The 18,740-nt window shown below is 36.7% G+C and overlaps 1 protein-coding gene across 1 annotated transcript in view; it reads right to left on the bottom strand.

Moving 5' to 3' along the window:
- DOP1B (DOP1 leucine zipper like protein B) overlaps positions 1 to 18,740 on the bottom strand; it is a 136,964-nt gene that overhangs the window by 14,723 nt on the left and 103,501 nt on the right. Inside the window, exons 27-36 of the mRNA XM_044670271.1 lie at positions 16,499 to 16,603; positions 16,322 to 16,388; positions 15,184 to 15,328; positions 6,919 to 7,001; positions 5,754 to 5,863; positions 5,437 to 5,583; positions 4,172 to 4,233; positions 3,396 to 3,524; positions 1,989 to 2,125; positions 984 to 1,039 (exon numbers count right to left, since the gene is read on the bottom strand). Coding sequence (XP_044526206.1) covers positions 984 to 1,039; positions 1,989 to 2,125; positions 3,396 to 3,524; positions 4,172 to 4,233; positions 5,437 to 5,583; positions 5,754 to 5,863; positions 6,919 to 7,001; positions 15,184 to 15,328; positions 16,322 to 16,388; positions 16,499 to 16,603 — 1,041 coding nt within the window. The remainder of the gene's footprint in view (positions 1 to 983; positions 1,040 to 1,988; positions 2,126 to 3,395; positions 3,525 to 4,171; positions 4,234 to 5,436; positions 5,584 to 5,753; positions 5,864 to 6,918; positions 7,002 to 15,183; positions 15,329 to 16,321; positions 16,389 to 16,498; positions 16,604 to 18,740) is intronic.

Here is an 18,740-nt window from a genome sequence, read left to right on the forward strand (position 1 = left end):
GCCAAACTAGCTTACTTACTATTACCCATACACAATGTTCCCTCTTCTACTTCCATGCCTTTGTCTAGTCTATCCCCTATTTCTGGAATGCTCTCCCTCATTTATCTGTATCCTAGTGATTCTCTTTTGTTGTTCAATCATTTCAGTCTTGAGTCCTGTCCAATTCCTCATAACCTTACGTGGGGTTTTCTTGGCAAAGATATTGGCCTTTTCCTTCTCTGGCTCATTTTACCAATGTGGAAATAGGCAAATGGGGCTAAATGACTTGCCCAAGGTCACGTAACTAGTATCTGAGGCCAGATTTGAACCCAGGAAGATGAGTCTTTCTGATTCTAGGCCTGGCCCTCTATCCACTATGCAACACAACTTTCTTCAAAGTTCAGCTCAGATGCCACATTCCTAGAGAAGGCCATTCCTAAGCTTCCCAGCTCTTGGTATTCTTCTATTCCCTCCTATAATTATTTTATGCATATTTCATATATGCCTAATCTTAGTATATATGTCACATGTATATTAAGTCATATATATATATATATATACACTACACATATAATATATATATAAGACAAACAAAAAACAAAAATATATATTTGTTTTTGTTTTTTTTCCTCCTAGTAGAATATAAACCCCTTGAAAGCAGAGAATATTTTATTTTATCTTTATCGCCAATGTTTATTAGCACAGTGTCTGGCATTGGTAGGCACAATTTTTTTAAATTGAATTGAATTTTAAAATACTATCTTTTCAACTTTCAGAATCTATGCCAGTGGCAAGTGGCTTTGTACCTTCCTGGTATAACAAGCAAAACTTTAGTATATTTACAAGGTTGCATGCTTGCAGACAAATTAAAAATAACCTATTTCTATGGCACTTTTTGCCTTTATATTTTGCAGAGGCTTATAAAGACTAGACTATATATAAGACTAGACTATTCCCCAAACATGCACAAGGACACAAATACAAAGACATTTGTAAATTCTTACTTTGATGATTCATTCCTCTGTTTTAGATCATCTTCAAATTGTATAAATGTCTGAATCTTTAAAAAAAAAATACATCTCTTAGTGACTTTTAAAAAGTATTTAAAAGCATAGTGATAGTTATCACAGTCTTTTAAAAAATTACATGTATAGGGGGCAGCTGGGTAGCTCAGTGGATTGAGAGTCAGGCCTAGAGACGGGAGGTCCTAAGTTCAAATCCGGCCTCAGACACTTCCCAGCTGTGTGACCCTGGGCAAGTCACTTGACCCCCATTGCCTACCCTTACCACTCTTCTGCCTTGGAGCCAATACACAGTATTGACTCCAAGACGGAAGGTAAGGGTTTAAAAAAAAAAATTACATGTATAGCAGCTAGTATTTGGTGTTTAAACATAATAAAGTGTTAATCTGTTTAAATTCCTAACTTTTTTGGTTCTTTGGGAATCCTAATCAATTAATGATCAACATATGTCCTTCTCTAATTTAATAACCATGAAAAGAATATTTTATGAAAATGAAACAAAGGCAGTTTTTGAAAAATGTCACACCATAGTCATCTTCCAAAGAAAACAAGAGAAGAGGGAAAAGGAGAGATTAAAAGTGTGGTGCTAGCTTGACTCTCTCATTCCTCTCAGATAAATAACTTTTTTTTTTAACCGCTTACCTTCTGTCTTAGAACTGGTTGTAAGGCAGAAGAGTGGTAAGGGTAGGCAATGGGGGTCAAGTGACTTGCCCAAAGCCACACAGCTAGGAAGTGTCTGAGGCCAGATTTGAACCTAGAACCTCCCGTCTCTAGGCCTAGCTCTCAATCCACTGAGTCACCCAGCTGTCCCCTCAGATAAGTAATTCTTGAGACTCTTTTACCTCTTTTTTCCCCCTTAAAGCCTCTTGCCTATGTTGGTAAAAATTCTTCACACTTCTGCTGAGGGACCTTCCCAATATAGTCTGCCCAAGCTCTGCCCACTTCTTGGCTGGAGCTTGTATTTTTAAGACAAATGTTTTTGCTCACCAATTCAGTGACCATTATTGGCCACAATGAAGTCAAATGTTGAGGAGATATTCTTAGCAGCAAAACTCTGAAAAAAAGGAACATCTGAGCAGCAACTAGAGATGTTTGTCCAACTCTGAGGTTCTCTGTCAGTCGTTCTGGGGAAAGATTAATAATTTATCAGAAAAATATGAATAAAAATAAATGTTTTTATTGGTGGAGCCTAAGGGATTGCTGTTAATCTGGCTAGTAATACATTGAAAATAATAAATTAAGGATGTGTGGTTAAATGTCTTCAGATTAAAAACAATTGCTGAAACTGGTATAATGCATATTAGATGGCCTGGGGGTGGGGTGGGGGAGAAAGGGAAGGGAGGAAGAGAGAAAATCTGAATCCTGAAATTTCAGAAAACAATAGCCAAAAATTGTTTCTACATGTAACTGAGAAAAAAGGCCACAAACTTCTGAATTTTAGATGGTCCTGCATCATAGGGTAGGGGGAAGAGGATCTTTCCCAAATAAGGAACCGAATCACCCATGATGAATCACACTAAATGAAGAAACCCAAGGAGGGAGAAGGCTATTTCAGAGAACACAAAGATAAGGAACATGGAACCCTCAAAGAGGAAGTCAGACCATATGAAATCATCAGAAAACCCAAGGAGCAACACAGGAATTAGCCAGACCACTGAGTGAACTGAGAAGGAAGCAAGGCAGCAATCTGTATGAGTCTCTGGCCTGGCAATAGAACCTTATAATAAACTTGAGTCTGTGCAAGTGTGATAAACAACTAAGATGGGAGCTGTAAAGGGATTGGACTGAATGTTTTCAGAGACAGCCAAATAAAAGTGATGTCTGTGTTACAAGATGGGGAAAAAGAAGGAAGGACCAAAACCCAAAACAACATTTGTTGTTGTTAGGATTTTTGTGTAGTAACTTATTTTCCCTCTCGATGGGATTTAGGTTGATATTCTGTAGGTAGAACTCCAAGGAAAAACCCATAAGCAACAATATCTGTGATTCTTCTTTAGAGAAGATAATCTAAGGTCATTTTTCTGGCATTTGCCAGATGCACATGAGGCAGAATTTTCTGGGAAAATGAACACTTGGCAGACCAGAATTTAAGAAGGACCTTGAAGGACCAAGCTGAGGGATAACAATAGCACCTCACTTCTTATCAACCTAATTCTGGAACCATGGAAAGGAGGGAGCATCTCTGACAAATCTCCCTCCCTCCCTTGTACAGGAAGTTATGTGATAATGCACATAAGTTCCCATTTAGAGATGTACTTAGCACCAAATGAATGAATTTCAGTGAGTAGGAGAAATAGCAAGTCTCTTTTCCAAATTCTTGCCCGGGACGTGCTGCTTCATGCAATGAGTGGCCCCAAATCAAAGTCCCTCATAAGGAAAAATAGTATTTCTTACCTTGTATCAATGGAAGGTAGAGATGATATTGATCAACATCTCCACTGAAGACAGCAAATGCTTGACGTTTCAGCAGCATGGCTTTCTGCTCAAAACTTGAAAACAATTTTAAAGAACTGCTTTGCATATCTAATATGAAAAAGACAAATAGCCGGTACTTAGTGAGGAAACTTGGTTGGGGGGAGAGTGTTATAGATCATCAATAGTAATAATTATTTCCTTCAGCAAAAAATCATAATCCAATTAAATAAAGGCATATGCCAACCATAACTTTATTTTTTATTTTATTTTAACTCTTACTTTTTGTCCTAACATCAACTCTAAGTAAGGAGGGCAAGGGCTACGCAAATGGGGATTAAGTGACTTGTCGGGGGTCACATACAGCTAAGAAGCATCTGAGGCCACATATGAACCCAGATCCTCCTGACATCAGGCCTGGTGCTCTAACTATTGAGCTACCTAGTTGCTACATACTCCTCTGTCCCCCTTATCTTTATTAAGAGTGAGGATATAAAGATTCATGAGGATATAAGGACAATATAAATTCTCAAAAGTTTTGCTATTCTGAGAAAATTACTTACGATTTCTTTTCAAGGGAATATTAGGGATTTTCTAAACATATTTTATGTGTGAATGTCAAAATCAGTGTAAACTGGACATACTCTCTAAAAAATACACTGTGTTTTTAGTTAAGCTTTGGCTATCTGGAAGCAAGATTTTGTGTCTAAAACATTAAAAAATTTAAATTACTAATGATCTTTGAACAATATACTTACTCATTAAATCTTTAAACATTGTTTTTTCATGTGTCAGAAGATGGTCAATAATGGACCTCCAACTAAAGATGGTAAAAATAATAAGATTAAATGTAAAACTGGAAATCTAATTAAAAGTATCAGAAAAATATTAATTTGAAGATTTCCCAAATAAAGTTAATGAAGATAAAAAAACAAGGAAAAATAATACTTGTATGTAAAAAAAAAATGCAAAGGCCACTTGTTCTTTAAGATTATCAAAGGGACAGAAAAGCCATTAATTAAACTAAAGAAGAGAATACATGACTTATAAATTTAAGATTTTATTGTTAACTTTGACTTTTTCTAGAGCTTCCACCAAATAAATTAGCTACTTTATGATGCTTTTTGCTTACTTATTATAAAGCACTGAAATGGTGGAGAAAATAAGGTCCATTTGCCAGTGGACTCTAAGGTTTCTTCCAGCTATAACCAAAAGACTATTTTATAGAGTACTGTTTTAAAGGGGACCTTGAGTCCCCAAAAGGACATCACAGGAGAGTTTAAAGGGATCTTGAGGAAACTGAGGCAAACAAGGTTAAATGATTTGCCCAAAGTCACACATCTAGTAAGTGTCTAAAGCCAGATTTGAACTCAGAAAGATGAGTCTTCCTGACAGTTGGCACTCTCACCACTACAGCTTGGCACTGGAGTGTTACTTAGCTGCCCATTTTAGTTTATGGTGGATTTATTTGCTAGAAGTACTTCTTCTCTTATGACTAAATTCAACAATGTAGTGTTCCAGCTGCAGACTTCAGACTGTCCTATAACTTCCTCTCTTTAAGGCTACTGCTATCATGAGATGGACAAACTTTAAGTTTGGAAAATATCACTACTCTAGACATGGGATGCCTGGCAGGATTGGGGCAGTGATCAGAAGGGAGAAGATAGGGTTGGAGAAAGAGGTGAGATAATTTACATAAATTAAAATCTACCTACTATATAAATAACAACAAAATATAGTATATGGATGGGAGACAAAATATCATAGAGCCCAAAATGAAAACATTCTCTAGGAATAAAATATTCTTCCCATTGAGATGAAATACTTTTAGAGTGAGATGAAATGCTTTCAGATATTAGAATAACATGCTATGAAAAACCAAATTAATTTAGTTAATTATAAGTAATATGTTACAATTTTGGGTTTATTTACTATTACTTAAGTTTCTTCTGACTCTTTGCCTTCATATCACAGATTATTTTGGTTTTAAATCAGGTATTATATTCAGAAAAACATTTCTTACTGAACACAAGAAGTATCCATCTGAAAAAAAGCCGGGTCCAAATATAACTCCAGGACTTCTTTTTTCCAGGCTCGTTTTGTATAGGCATAACTACTCAGGGAGCTGAGCAGCTGGGAACCAGCTCGGAAGCTAGGAGTGTTGTAGGTACTACATAAGAGGAGGCAGGAAAAGGAAGAAAGGAAAGAAAAGACTGAGTTTAAAGACTGTCTGGAGAACATCAATTGCTATATTTGTCCACCCTCCCTACACCTATATTCTCATCCATATTTGGAAGGGATAGTGGGGATGACGAAGAAGAGGAGGGAGAATTACATTACCTGTGATTGCGTAAATAAGGAAAAACGTAATACAGCAAACGTGAAATTAATGGCACAGCTTTCTCCTTCTCATCGCTACGATAAATCATGTCCAAGAGACATGCTACAACCTTAAGACAAACAGTAAAAGGAACACAACTCTCAGGACACATCCCAGAAACTTGTTGTCTAAGACATTCTAACAATAAAATTTCCAGGGATGACTTTCTGTCAAGATTTTCCATGTGGTATAGTGAAAAGATTAGTCCTGGATAAATCACTTCCCTTGTATGGACCTTTAGTTCCTCATCTGCAAAATGAATGGGCTAGACTACAATTCTCTTTAAGGTCTCTTTTCAACTTTAACATTCTGTGATAGTTGCTAAAGTCACATGTTTTTAAGGCTGCAAAGAGAATATTGGTTTTATGTAACTGATACACTAATATGAGTGTTTCACGGAACTATGATGTTTTTATTTGATCAAAATAATAGTACTATGAGAAAAATTCCAGTGCTAATAAAGACTGGCAAAAGGTGGGTCACTCAAGAACCAAAACAACCATGGCACCAGCCCTGGACTACAATTTCCATGCTGCAATGGGGGCCAAAGCTTATGTTAGGTTTTCCTTAAGGTCACAGATTTAGAGCTGGCAGGTTTTCCTTTAGATCATATAAATCTATGAGCTGACATGAAAGTCTTCTGGTTCAACCCTCTCATTTTACAGATGAGGAAACTGAGGTGCAAGGAAGTTAAGTAATCTCCCCAATGTTACACAGAGTAATGACTGTCTGAGGTGAGGTTTGAACTCAAGCCCTCTAACTCCAGAAAGCCAGTGCTCATTCCATGCTACCATGCTGCCTCTACAGCCCCCAGATCCAGTGTTATAACCCTTGCACTCAAAGCCCTTTTGGTGTCCCTCACACCATAGTTCGGTCTTCATTACCTCGAATTGGAGATCCACTTATTCTCTATTATTTTTCTTCACAAGGTCCCTTGTTCCAAAATGTTCTCATCTTCCCCTTTATCCTGGTAGTATTCCATAACCCAGGCAATCATTTTAAAGATTCCACAAATTATTCTAAAGCATTCTATGGCCAAATTAGTTTGGTAGTCTCTGATTTAAGGCAACTGGCACTACCATAGTCTAACACAAAGACTCATTCAGAGAAATCAAATGTCTTTACCTCTGCAAGGAGAGAGAGAGCATGCACACTGTATACGGAGGGGGCAGATGCTGACACCATTGATGAGGGTGCTGCTGCGGCATCTGTTTGTAAAAATAATAACTGTATTTTAATTTAGAAGGTATATCATAACTTTGCTGTCCAAAAAATATCATATATGCTTGAGTTAAGTTAAAATCTTTTCATATTCCCAAACTTTAAATGTATGCATATTTACTGTTCATCTCTTTGATAATACATACTCATAAAAAGAACTGAGAATCTGAATGCCCTTTAACTGATGAAATAAACCAACTCAGGTTCAAAGCTTACTTCTTCACATTTACCTAAAACAGTATATATTACTAGCATAGGTTGGATAAAATGACCCTCTGAGGTTTTTAAAATAAAATTTTTTAAATTAAATTAAATTAAATTTTCATTATCACGCAAAAACATACTTCCATATTGGTCACTGTTGTAAGAGCACACTCATGTAAAACAAAATCCCAAAATAAAACCATAAATGCACTGATGTGAAAGATAGTATGCTTTGATCTGCATTCACCTGATGCCAACAGTTCTTTTCATCATAAGTCTTTCAGGATTGTCCCAGATCACTGTATTGCTAAGGGTAGCCAAATTTTCAGGTCATTATCATACAATATTGCTATTACTATATGCAATATTCTCCCAATTCTGCTTATTTTGCTCTGCATCAGTTTATGCAGATCTTTCCAGCTTTTTCTGAAATCATTTTGCTTATTATTTTACAATAGTATTTCATCACCAACATATGGCACAGTTTGTTCAGCCATCCCTCAGCTGATGGTCCTCTTTCAACTCTAAGATTATGTGTATAAAACTTTAATCAACAATGCAATGACCAGGACAATCCAGAGGAACTTAGGAGAAAGAACGCTATCCACATCCAGAGAAAGAATTGTGGAAAGAGAAATGCAGAAGGAAAACATATGATCAATCACGTGGTTCGATAGGGATGTGATTAGGGTTTTGATGTTAAAAGGTCCCTCTATTACAAATATGAATAACATGGAAATAGGTTTTGAACAATGATACATGCATAACCCAGTGGAACTGCTTGTTGGCTCCGGAAGAGGAGAGAGAAGGAGGTGGGAATCATGAATCATGTAACCATGGAAAAATACTCTTTTTTTTTTTTTTTAACCCTTACCTTCCGTCTTGGAGTCAATACTGTCTACTGGCTCCAAGGCAGAAGAGTGGTAAGGGCTAGGCAATGGGGGGTCAAGTGACTTGCCCAGGGTCACACAGCTGGGAAGTGTCTGAGGTCAGATTTGAACCTAGGACCTCCTGTCTCTAGGCCTGGCTCTCAATCCACTGAGCTACCCAGCTGTCCCCAAAAATATTCTAAATAAATTAAAAAAAAAACTTTAAATGAAAGAGACATGACATTTTGAAGTCTCGTATATCTGGAGGCTATCTATGGTTTCTTTTGATTGGTATTTTGTTTTCTATCTTTAGGAAATGGAGTGATTTTCTTATGTATGTCTCATTATGGGGTTGGAGGATTTCCTTATTATGTTCTTCTGGGAGAAACTTTAAGCTATCTTTAGATATCTTGTCTTCATGATCAAGATACTTTCCTTGTATGGATATCATGTTTTCTTTTAATGTTAATGTCTTTTAGCTTCTATTTTTCTAAATTGTCCTTAACTTATATATATTGGCATTTCCAGTTATTTATTGTCTCCTTTCTTTCTTTTGTGAGACTTGCCATAGAGGATTTGAATTTTCTATTCTGCCAATTCTTTTTGTGGTACTGGTCATAAATTCTGTTTTCGCAAATTTTATTTCTCTTTTAAACCATTCAACACCATCCTGCTTTGGTTCCATTTTCTCTTAGGAATCCACATGTTCCTCTAATTCAAGAGCAGTTGATTCATTTTCCTTTGTCTTACAATATTTATTATAGCTAACTTGACTTTCTGGTGGAATTGAAGGCCATAATCCTCTTCTGTTATTTTAACATCATCCCTGTTGGCTTATTTTTATATTTTTATAACCCTTACTTACTATTTTATACAATGCTAAAAATTGATTCTAAGGCAGAAGAGTGATAAGGGCTAGGTGATGAGAGTTAAATGACTTACCCTGGGTCAAACAGTTAAGACATGTTTGAGGCCATATTTGAAACCAAGACTTCCTATTTCTAGCTCTGGTTCTCAATCCACTGAGCCATCTAGCTACAACTTTTTTTTTTAATTAAAAACTCTTACCTTCCATCTTAGAGTCAATACTGTGTATAGGCTCCAAGGCAGAAGAATGGGAAGAGCCAGGAAACGGGGGTCAAGTGACTTGCCCAGGGTCACAAAGCTAGGAAGTGTCTGGGGCCAGATTTGAACCTAGGACCTCCCATCTCTAGGCCTAGCTCTCAATCCTCTGAGCCACCCAGCTGCCCCCTGGTTTGTTTTTTATAAAAGTTTTTAACTGAGTTTTCTTGATCCTGAGATCTGTGATGATTTCAACCTTTCTCTCTTTATATTCTCAGTTGTTCCATTTCTGATTGCAGTTTCCCTCATTGCAGCCTCCTCTTATCCTGGGTCACTCACATTTTACCAGACTCAGCTTCTGACCCAAGAAACTTGTAGGTGGTTGAGAAATGGTCCTGGGTAGATGTTGGGCCCTTTTCTTCAGGTTCAGTGGAGTCACACAGACACACAGACTCAAAGTCCTAGGCCAGTTCCCTCTGTTCCTCAGTTCTCTAGTGGAGTCTGTGGTGGCACAGCCCTGCCTCAGCCACAACAAACTTCTGCCTTTTGGCTATCCCAGGACTGGGAGGAAGGAGTGGGAGAACTGGGTTCTGTTACTTGCCCATGGGACAGCTTGTGCAGCCTTGCTTCCATGGTAGAGGATGGGGAGGAATGCAGAAAGAGCAAATTAGGGGTTAGGGATTAAACTTCTCTGCTGTTAATGCATTCAATTGTTACCTCATTAGGGTTCTTGGTGACCTAGACCATGGAAACAGCTGAAATTCTTTTATTTCTTAGGTATACTTCTTATTCTGGAGAAATTTGAGAGATTATAAAGACCACAGAAAATATCTTGTCTTCCCAGCTTGTTAATCATATAGTCTTAATGAATATCCATCTTTTTAATGTCCAATATTTGTTAAAAATGTCAGAGTGAGACTATATCTAGGCATTGCCCTATGTATCAGTAAATACTAAATTCCAACCACAAACCAATTAAATTTTAAAATATCATATTTTCTCAGTAAGACATGGGATCACAAGGTCATAGATTTAGGGCAGGAACAGACCTTAGAGATCATCTAATATATAAATAACACCCTCGTTTTATGTTTGAAGAATCCGAAACACAAGGTTAAGTGCTATGCCCAAGGTCCCAAAGGGGGTAAGTTGGTCTTTTAACTTCAGAAGACCAATGTTCTTTCCATTGCATCCTTATATCTTCCGCTATAAGCTTGATCATAAAAATAACAGAGACCAATCAAGATGGAGGAGTAGAAAGTAGCCATGCAGCTCAATTCCCTCAACTATTCCAAGTAAGATCTTAGATGAGCGCCAGACCAAGAACTGATCAGAAATCAAGGCGACACCACAGTGGGTCAACTTTCCATCACAAGATCACAATCCACAGGCAAGGGTCCAGGGTTGGGAGGACTAGGATCTTGGGGGCCATTATCCTGTTGCTCTTAACCAAGAATGGAGCTTGTGAGGCCAGACTTCAGGAGCAGAAAAGAGCTTTGGTGATGCCTCCCTAAACATGGAAAGGGGTCTAGAAGCCAAACTATGGGAGTGAATGAGGATCTGTGGCTTTGAGACTCAAAAGGACATTTCAAAGACACAACCTAGGGGCAGAAGAGGACTGATATACAGATTTCTTCTCTCACAAAGAGCTCACCCCAACAGAAAGTCCCAATTTAGGAAGTAAGGCTGGAAGAATAAGTAACAAAAAAGATAAAGAACTAGTATGATGTTCTATCTACATCTACAAAGAATTAGTAGTGATCACCAAGACACAAACCCAGAAAAGAATAAGTCCAAAGCACTACCTGCAAAAAAAGTCTCAACCCCTTCCAACCTCCCCCGCACACACAAATACACATACTGGCCACAAGAGCACTAAGAATTCCTAGAAGAAATGATGCCAGAACTAGAAAGAGAATTACATTATTATAAAATGAGATTATAAAATGATATTACAAAAGAAATGAGAGGACTGTCAAAAAGAAATAAGAAGTATGGAGGAGACCTGGAAAGAGAATTAACAGTTTAGCACAATAGACATAAAATGTTTATCCAAGTAATACACTTTCCAAAAAGTAAAATGGACCAAATAGAAACTTTGAGGAAAGAAATTTGAAAATAGTCAAAACATTTTTAAAATTTTAAAAAGTTTCATGTTGGAAAAAAAGGTTAAGGAGGTATAATTTAAGAATCCTCAGACTATCTGAAAGTCATGATCAAAAAAAAAAAAAAGCCTGAAAAATCTTTTTGTTTTAGAAGCAAGTCTGCAATTTATTTCCCCAGGGATTTGAGTCTGACCCTCATTATCCAATGACTTGAATAAAGACATAAATGCTGCAATTATCAGATTTGTAAAATTATACAAAACTGAGAGGGATGCTTAAAATCCTCTACAATGAACTGACCACCTTGTTCTGATCATTGACTCAAATTTAATAAGATGAAATCAAACAGGGGTAACATGTACTATCTTTTACCTGATTTAGAAAATCAACCTCACATATATAAAATGGGTAAGGTATACATGGATAGCTAGCCAAATGAGAGTTTTGGTGAAAATCATATTTCAAGACTTTATAAATGAAAACTTGCCCATTGGGCAAAGTAAAAAAATGGAAAGAATCCACTAATCATTTCCCAAATAAAATTCCCAAATAAAAACTTCTGGGGAAACCACTGACCAAATACAGAGCTTCCAAGTCAAATTAAAAAAAAAAAAATAAAGCAAGCAGTCAGAATTTAAGTACTGAGAAACGATAGTCAAGATAAGATTTAGTATCTCCTATTAAAAGGAGTATGTAGAGCATGGAATATAAAATTCAGAAAGGCAAAAGACATAGGCTTACAAGAATAATTTATCTGGAAAAACTAAGTATAATCAATCCTTCAGAGAAAAAAAAATGGATCCTTAATTAAACAAAGGACTTCCAGATGAAAAAACCAAAGCTGAATAGAACCTTTGAAATACAAACACTAGAATCAACAAAAACATAACAGTCAATATAAGTAAACAAAAAGACAGGATTTTATAAAGATGAACATTCTAATGCGGGTCAAATGTAAGAATGAGACGAGGCACTGACATTTTGAAAAGAACCTCGGAATGTTGGGGTGAAGGAGAGTCCAAGAGACCATTGGAAGAGCAGAGACTTCTGGGAGAGGAGATCGTAAGCAGGGGTCTTTTGGGGGTTTGAGCCAGAGAAGAAGGACGTGGATCCAAGCTCTGTGATCCCCTGAGGAGAACTTTTGGTTTCCAGACCTGAATAGGAGACCTGCTCCAGTGACATCTTGGCTTCCTGACATTCTCCTATACCAGTGATGCGCAAACTTTTTAAAGAGGGGGCCAAAGGAAAGGAAATGCTCATCTGTCAGTCTGTTTCTAGGGCAACTCTTTCAAAGTTTCATTGTACTGTATCCTACTCATTGTATTTGTCAGATTAGGAATAATGTCACATAGCTGGAGAGAATATTTCTGGAGGCTCCATCTGACCCGCAGGCTATAGTTTGCCCATCACTGTCCTATACCATTAGCAGTGCTTAACTGTGTTTAGGGTTACTAGACTCCTTTGGGGAGCAGTCCCCTGAACCCCTCTTACTTTGGGCCTTTGCCCTAGTGTCCCACCTAGACTATCAACGATCAACAATATAGATTGTAGGCAATTTATTAGCTGGGCAGGAGAAACTCTGGATTGAGGGAGATGTTGGCTCTTTTTTGGGATTGAGACTTGGTGGGACTCTCCAGAGCGACGGACCTGATTTAAAGATCCCTTTACCCCCTTTCCTAATGTTGGGCCTAAAATTCAGACAGGCTACTAAACTATTTCTAGCCTGTTCAGTAAGCTGCTTCCTGAGTCTCCTGGGCAAGCTGCTTCCTGACCCCCTGACCCTAACACCCCCTTGATGGATGGATTCCAGATGCTTTCTGACCCCCTAGCCCTAACATTCCCCCTTGATGACGTCTGAACATGGATGTTCCCAGACCCTTTTCTCCAGAAACCCTATAAAAACCCTTGGCTAAGAAATCCAAAGGGTCAGTCAGGCAAGCCTCTCTGCCTACTGATCCTAGCATTATTGCTAGTAAATAAATGGGCCTCTTCTTGTGTATTGCATTGTCAGTGTGATTTCTACTGAATCTGGGCCAGCTATTAAAATTTGGGTCCAACATTGGGACTTGTTCAACGACTGAATCTGGGCCAGCTATTAAAATTTGGGTCCAACACTACAACTACCCTACCTCATTTCCTTTACCCTTATTGACCAGAATAAATATCAATGGTTCAGGTCTGAGTTAGTTTCATAGGAGGAGACTAGGTTGGGAGGTGGTGCAACAGCCTGGTCAGGCTGATCTCCTCCCTTAGTCTGACCACCAGCTGTGAGGAAGGGGAAGTTTCTATGTACCTTGACTTGCATCAACACAGAATTGGGGTATCACTCACTTCTCCGTGAGGGGGTTTCATTCCTTCAGCCCCTCAAAGGTGGCACATGCTTCCAAGATCCCTCAATTTTACAAGGAGACCCCATCTAGTCTCACAGTGATAGGGGGTGGCAATTAGGGAGGAGGGAACTTCAATTCAGGCTTCACCTTGTTCCAGCTACATCCCCCTTCCCCTTATAATACCCCCTCTTTACCCAAGGGAAGTAATAATATAAGTATCCTATCAGAATCTTAAAATCAAAGGAGTAAAATAAGAATGAAGCAGTGATTTTGTTGATTTGCTGATGTTAAAAGAAGTTTAGGGAGGGAACAAAGGACACTAAGGGGGGGGGAGGGGAGGAAGGATGGGTAATTTATTATTCCTTATCATTGTCTTTTCCAATGTAAATAAATATACTTAACCTTTCAAATTTTCTTTTCACTATGTTCACATTTCAAAGTGTCTATAAATATTGGCCTTTTTATCAGGAATACTAGGAGAGCTTGTATCATTAAAAGTACATTTCTTCTGCAACCCCCATCTCCATTTAGGATTATACTAAATTTGCCAGTTAAATTATTCTTGTTTGTAAGTTTTTATTTTCTCCTTGTTGGAATAAGGTATTTCTATGTCCCCTCTTCTTTAAAATTGTAGATGTCAGGTTTTGTCTGATCCTGACTGGCTCCTTGGTGCTTGTACTCTTTCTTTTGAGCTATTTTCAGTGTATATATATATAGTACCTACATTTTGTCTATGCTATTCCTGAGAGTTTTTAGGTTGGTGTTTCTTTCAAAAGAGGTCAGCACATTTCTGAGGGACTTATGAGAAAGAACTCTATCCACATCCAGAGAAAGAACTGTGGGAGTTGAAACACAGAAGAAAAGCAACTGCTTTATCACATGGGTTGATGGGGATATGATTGGGGATGTAGACACTAAATGATCACCCTAGTGTAAATATCAATAATATGGAAATAGGTTTTGATCAATGACACATGTAAAACCCAGTTGAATTGTGAGTTGGCTATGAGAGGGGAGTGAGAAGAGGGGAGGGAAAGAACATGAATCATGTAACCATGGAAAATTTTCCTTAATTAATTAATCAATAAAAAAAGTTCAGCAGTGGATTCTTTCATGTATCATTTCTGAAAGTATAGTATCTGCTTATTTTTCATGATCAGATTTTTCAGGTAGTCTGATGATTTTTTTTTTTAGTCTGATGATTCTTGGATTATCCTTATTTTGACTTGTTTTTTCATATCAGTTGTTTTTTATGAGAAATATCTTACTTTTTCTTCCTCTTTGTTTTTAGACTTTGATTTTGTTCTAGTATTTCTTCTTGTAGAATGGAGTCATTAACTTCTATCTGCTCCAACCCAATTTCCAAGGAGCCTGTTACTTGATTAAGTTTTTGTAAGTTCTACAATAATGTATTTCTCTCATCTTTCTTTGCTCAAGGGATCTCATTTCATTTTCAATTCTTGCCTCATTTTGTTAAGTAATTCTAGTGTAGCTTGGGGGAAATTCTATGCTTTTGCTTAAGGTTTTGCTTATAATTGAAGAATCATTTTATTCATCTGTATAGCAAAATATAGACATGTGGCTCCTTGATATACTCACCATGTAAATCTTCTTCAGCATCACATTCATCTAAAGAGATTTGAGGTTGAGCCTTCACTTCCAAGTTTCTGCTTAGCCAGCTAGTTTGTTCCAGAGAAGAACCAGCTATATTTCCCACAGCTTCCAGAATTTTTTGGGTGATGTCCTGAAAAGTAATTAGTGGAAATATAAGTGAAAAATAATTTACTGGGAAAAACTTGAGTACCAAAATAGCCAGGTATATCAGACTAGTCATACTAGTACTCTGGCAACTGAGATACATACTTGAAGATATTAATTTTATTGGGTACTCTGGCTCTTTTTTTGGTAATGTACTTTCTATACTTAGTACAGGAAGGAAAATTGAATAAATGTGTAGATGGAAAGAAGCTACTAATTATTTAAAAATTTAATCATGTTTTCAAACAAAAATATAGCTTAGAAGAAAATCATAATTAGAAAACTGTGAGATGGTCAAGATGGAACACAATTTTTCAAGAATCACAAGTACTTAATAATATAATAATAAGATACTGTCGATATGAATTTATGACCATGAAGTTATCAACAATATTTGATATGTTAATAGAATGATATAAAGTTAACATTTATATTGCTCAATTTAATATTTCAACAAAAACAAAATGTTTGTTTCTGGAGAAAAATCCTTTTTTGTTTATGTTAGCTTTCAGAGGTGAAAAACTATAAATATAAATGAAAATGTTATCTGCAAATTATGGGTGGCATATAATTTCTTATCTTTCTGATTTGATTAGAAGCATCTGGTAGTGTAGTGGATAGGCTCAGGAAGATGTGAACTCAAACGCAGCCTTAGATGTTTACTAGTTTTGTGACCCTGGGCAATTAATTTAACTTCTGTCTGTCTCGGTTGAACTGTAAAGTGGGGATAATAAGAGCCACTACCATGTAGAGTTGTTGGATGATCAAATGTGATCATATCTGTAAAAAGTACTTAACGCAATGCATGGTACACAGTAGATGCTATATAAATGCTTATTCTCTTTTCCCTTTTCTACAATCTAAAATTAATATGATGGAAGACAGAATTATCAATCCATCTAAAATATTTCATAATAGATGACCGTGATCACAAAGGGCTTCTAGGTTAATAGTTGGCTAAAGTTTTTCATACACATACCTGCAGGTCTTTCTGATCCTTCTTGCTTTCCAGATTAGGTGTTCTTGTCACAAAATCATTGAGCATACTAGTGAAAAACAATTTATTCCAAGTCAATAATACAACACACATTTTTGCTGGTATGAAATATCCCCCAGTGAAAAATCCCATGACAATTAAGATATCCTCATTTGATACCTGAGTAGCAGAAAGTATCCAGGTGGTGCTAAATTCAACTGTACAGATTCCTTTAATACCCCTAACAATGAAGGGAAGTTTTCCTGTAGAACTGAGATAGGGAGCCTGTTTGAAAAAAAAAAATCAAGATTTAACAGAATCACAGAATTTGAGATTTAAAAAGGACCTCAGATACACCAAAAGAATCCCCACTATTTGATAAATGGTCTTCCAATCTCTATTTAAAATTACGGAAAGGGAACCACCATCAAGACTAAATTGGATTCTCTATAATTTCTTTTTTACTGCTCCTAGTACTCCTTCCACATAACAGCACTTTATTTTTTATTATAAAGATGTTTTATTTTACCAATTATACAAAATAACAAATTTCCATATAAGTTTTCTGAAGTTATATGATCCAAATTGTCTTCCTTCCTTCCCTTCCCTCCCCCTTCCTGGGGTTGGCAAGAATTTCAATCTGGATTATACACGTATTATCATGCAAAACATATTTCCATGTTAATCAGTTTTGTAAGATAACAGTCATATAAAATCATAACTCCAAAACAAAAATCCAAGTAAAGTAAAAAATTGCATGCTTTTGATATGCATTCCTACTCCAACAGTTCTTTCTCTGGAGGTAGAGAGCATTCTTTGCCATAAGTCCCTCAGAATTGTTCTGGATCACCACATTGCTGAGAGTAGCTAAGTCTATCACATTTGACCATTCCACAATATTGCTGTTACTGTGTATAATGGTCTCCTGGTTCTGTTTATTTCATTCTGCATCAGTTCATGTAGGTCTTTCCAGTTCTTTCTGAAATCATCCTGTTCATCGTTCCTTACAGCACAATAGTATTCCATCCCCAACATGTACCACAATTTATCCAGCCATTCCCCAGTTGATGGACCTACCCTCAATTTCCAATTCTTTGCCACCACAAAAAAAGGACAGCTATAAATATTTTTGCACAAGTAGGTCTTTTTCCCTCTTAAAAAATATCTTTGGGATATAGACCTAGTAGTGATATTACTAGCTCAAAGAGTATGCATTGTATAACAGCATTTTAAATATTTAAAGACAATTAATTTGTTCTCCCTGAGTTTTTTCATCTCCAGGTTAACTTGTCCAGTTTCTTCAACAAGTTCTCATATGACATAAATTCAAGTTCCTCCTAGAGTTACTCTTCTCTAGACATTCTTCAGTTTATCAAAGTCCCTAAATCACAATGCTCAGAACTGAAAGAATAGTAGGATTATCATTTCTCTATTCCTGAAACTCATATTTCTCTTAAAATAGCCATAGATAACATTAGCTTTTTGGCTGCCTCATCATACTACTGAGTATACTGAGTAAGTTCACTAAGGCATTCAGATCTTTTTCAAAGGAACTGTTGCCTTTTCCACCTTATTCAGTTTATTTTTTTTCCTATCCAATGTAAAAATTTACATTTATCCCAACAGAACTTCATCTTAGTAAATTTAACCCTGGGCAAGATCCTTTTGGATTCTGACACTGTCAAACTGTGCTGACAATCCCTCCCATCTTTATGTCGACTGCAAATCTGATGAGCATGTAACCTATTCCTTTATCAGAGACTTGGATAAAAATAGTTAAAAGCTGAGAACCAAGCACAAATTCCTGAGGATCTCCTGATAAGCTGACATTGACAATAATGACAACTCTGAGTTGAGCCATACAACCAGTTCTGATCCATTTAACTGTATTAAAGTCTAGTTTATAATGCTCAATCTTCTATACAATACGAGATACCTGATGTATGGCATCCTTTACCAAAGTCTTTGCTAGAATCTAGACAGACTATATTGAGTAAAAAAATGTGTCTCTCATTTACTAGCTTAACACTGGACAGAACATGGCTAGCAATCACACGATTAAACGAAAAGGAGAAGTGAAAAGAGCGTCTGATTTATCTGCTTGTCTTTTGCTTTATAATACAATATGTGCAGGAACTAGAATATAGTACACATGGAACAAAAACACAAGAACCCCACTTAGCCTCTGACTAACTCATTACCTAGCACAAATTGGTCCTTTTAAAATGAAGAGTTTGTATTTGATGTTTGATGAATTCCTCCCGAATCTAAAGTTCTAGTTCTGTCACAGATGTTCATTTCCTTGTCATTATGAAAAGCTTATAAGGTTCTTATCCAAAATACTAGAGAGGTAGGAAGGGACCAAATTATAAAGGATTTTATTTTGTTTTTTTTTCCCACATTTTGATTTTTTTTTTAGAAT

This window comes from Gracilinanus agilis, chromosome 3 (genome assembly GCF_016433145.1).
Source record: "Gracilinanus agilis isolate LMUSP501 chromosome 3, AgileGrace, whole genome shotgun sequence".
Taxonomy (NCBI): domain Eukaryota; kingdom Metazoa; phylum Chordata; class Mammalia; order Didelphimorphia; family Didelphidae; genus Gracilinanus; species Gracilinanus agilis.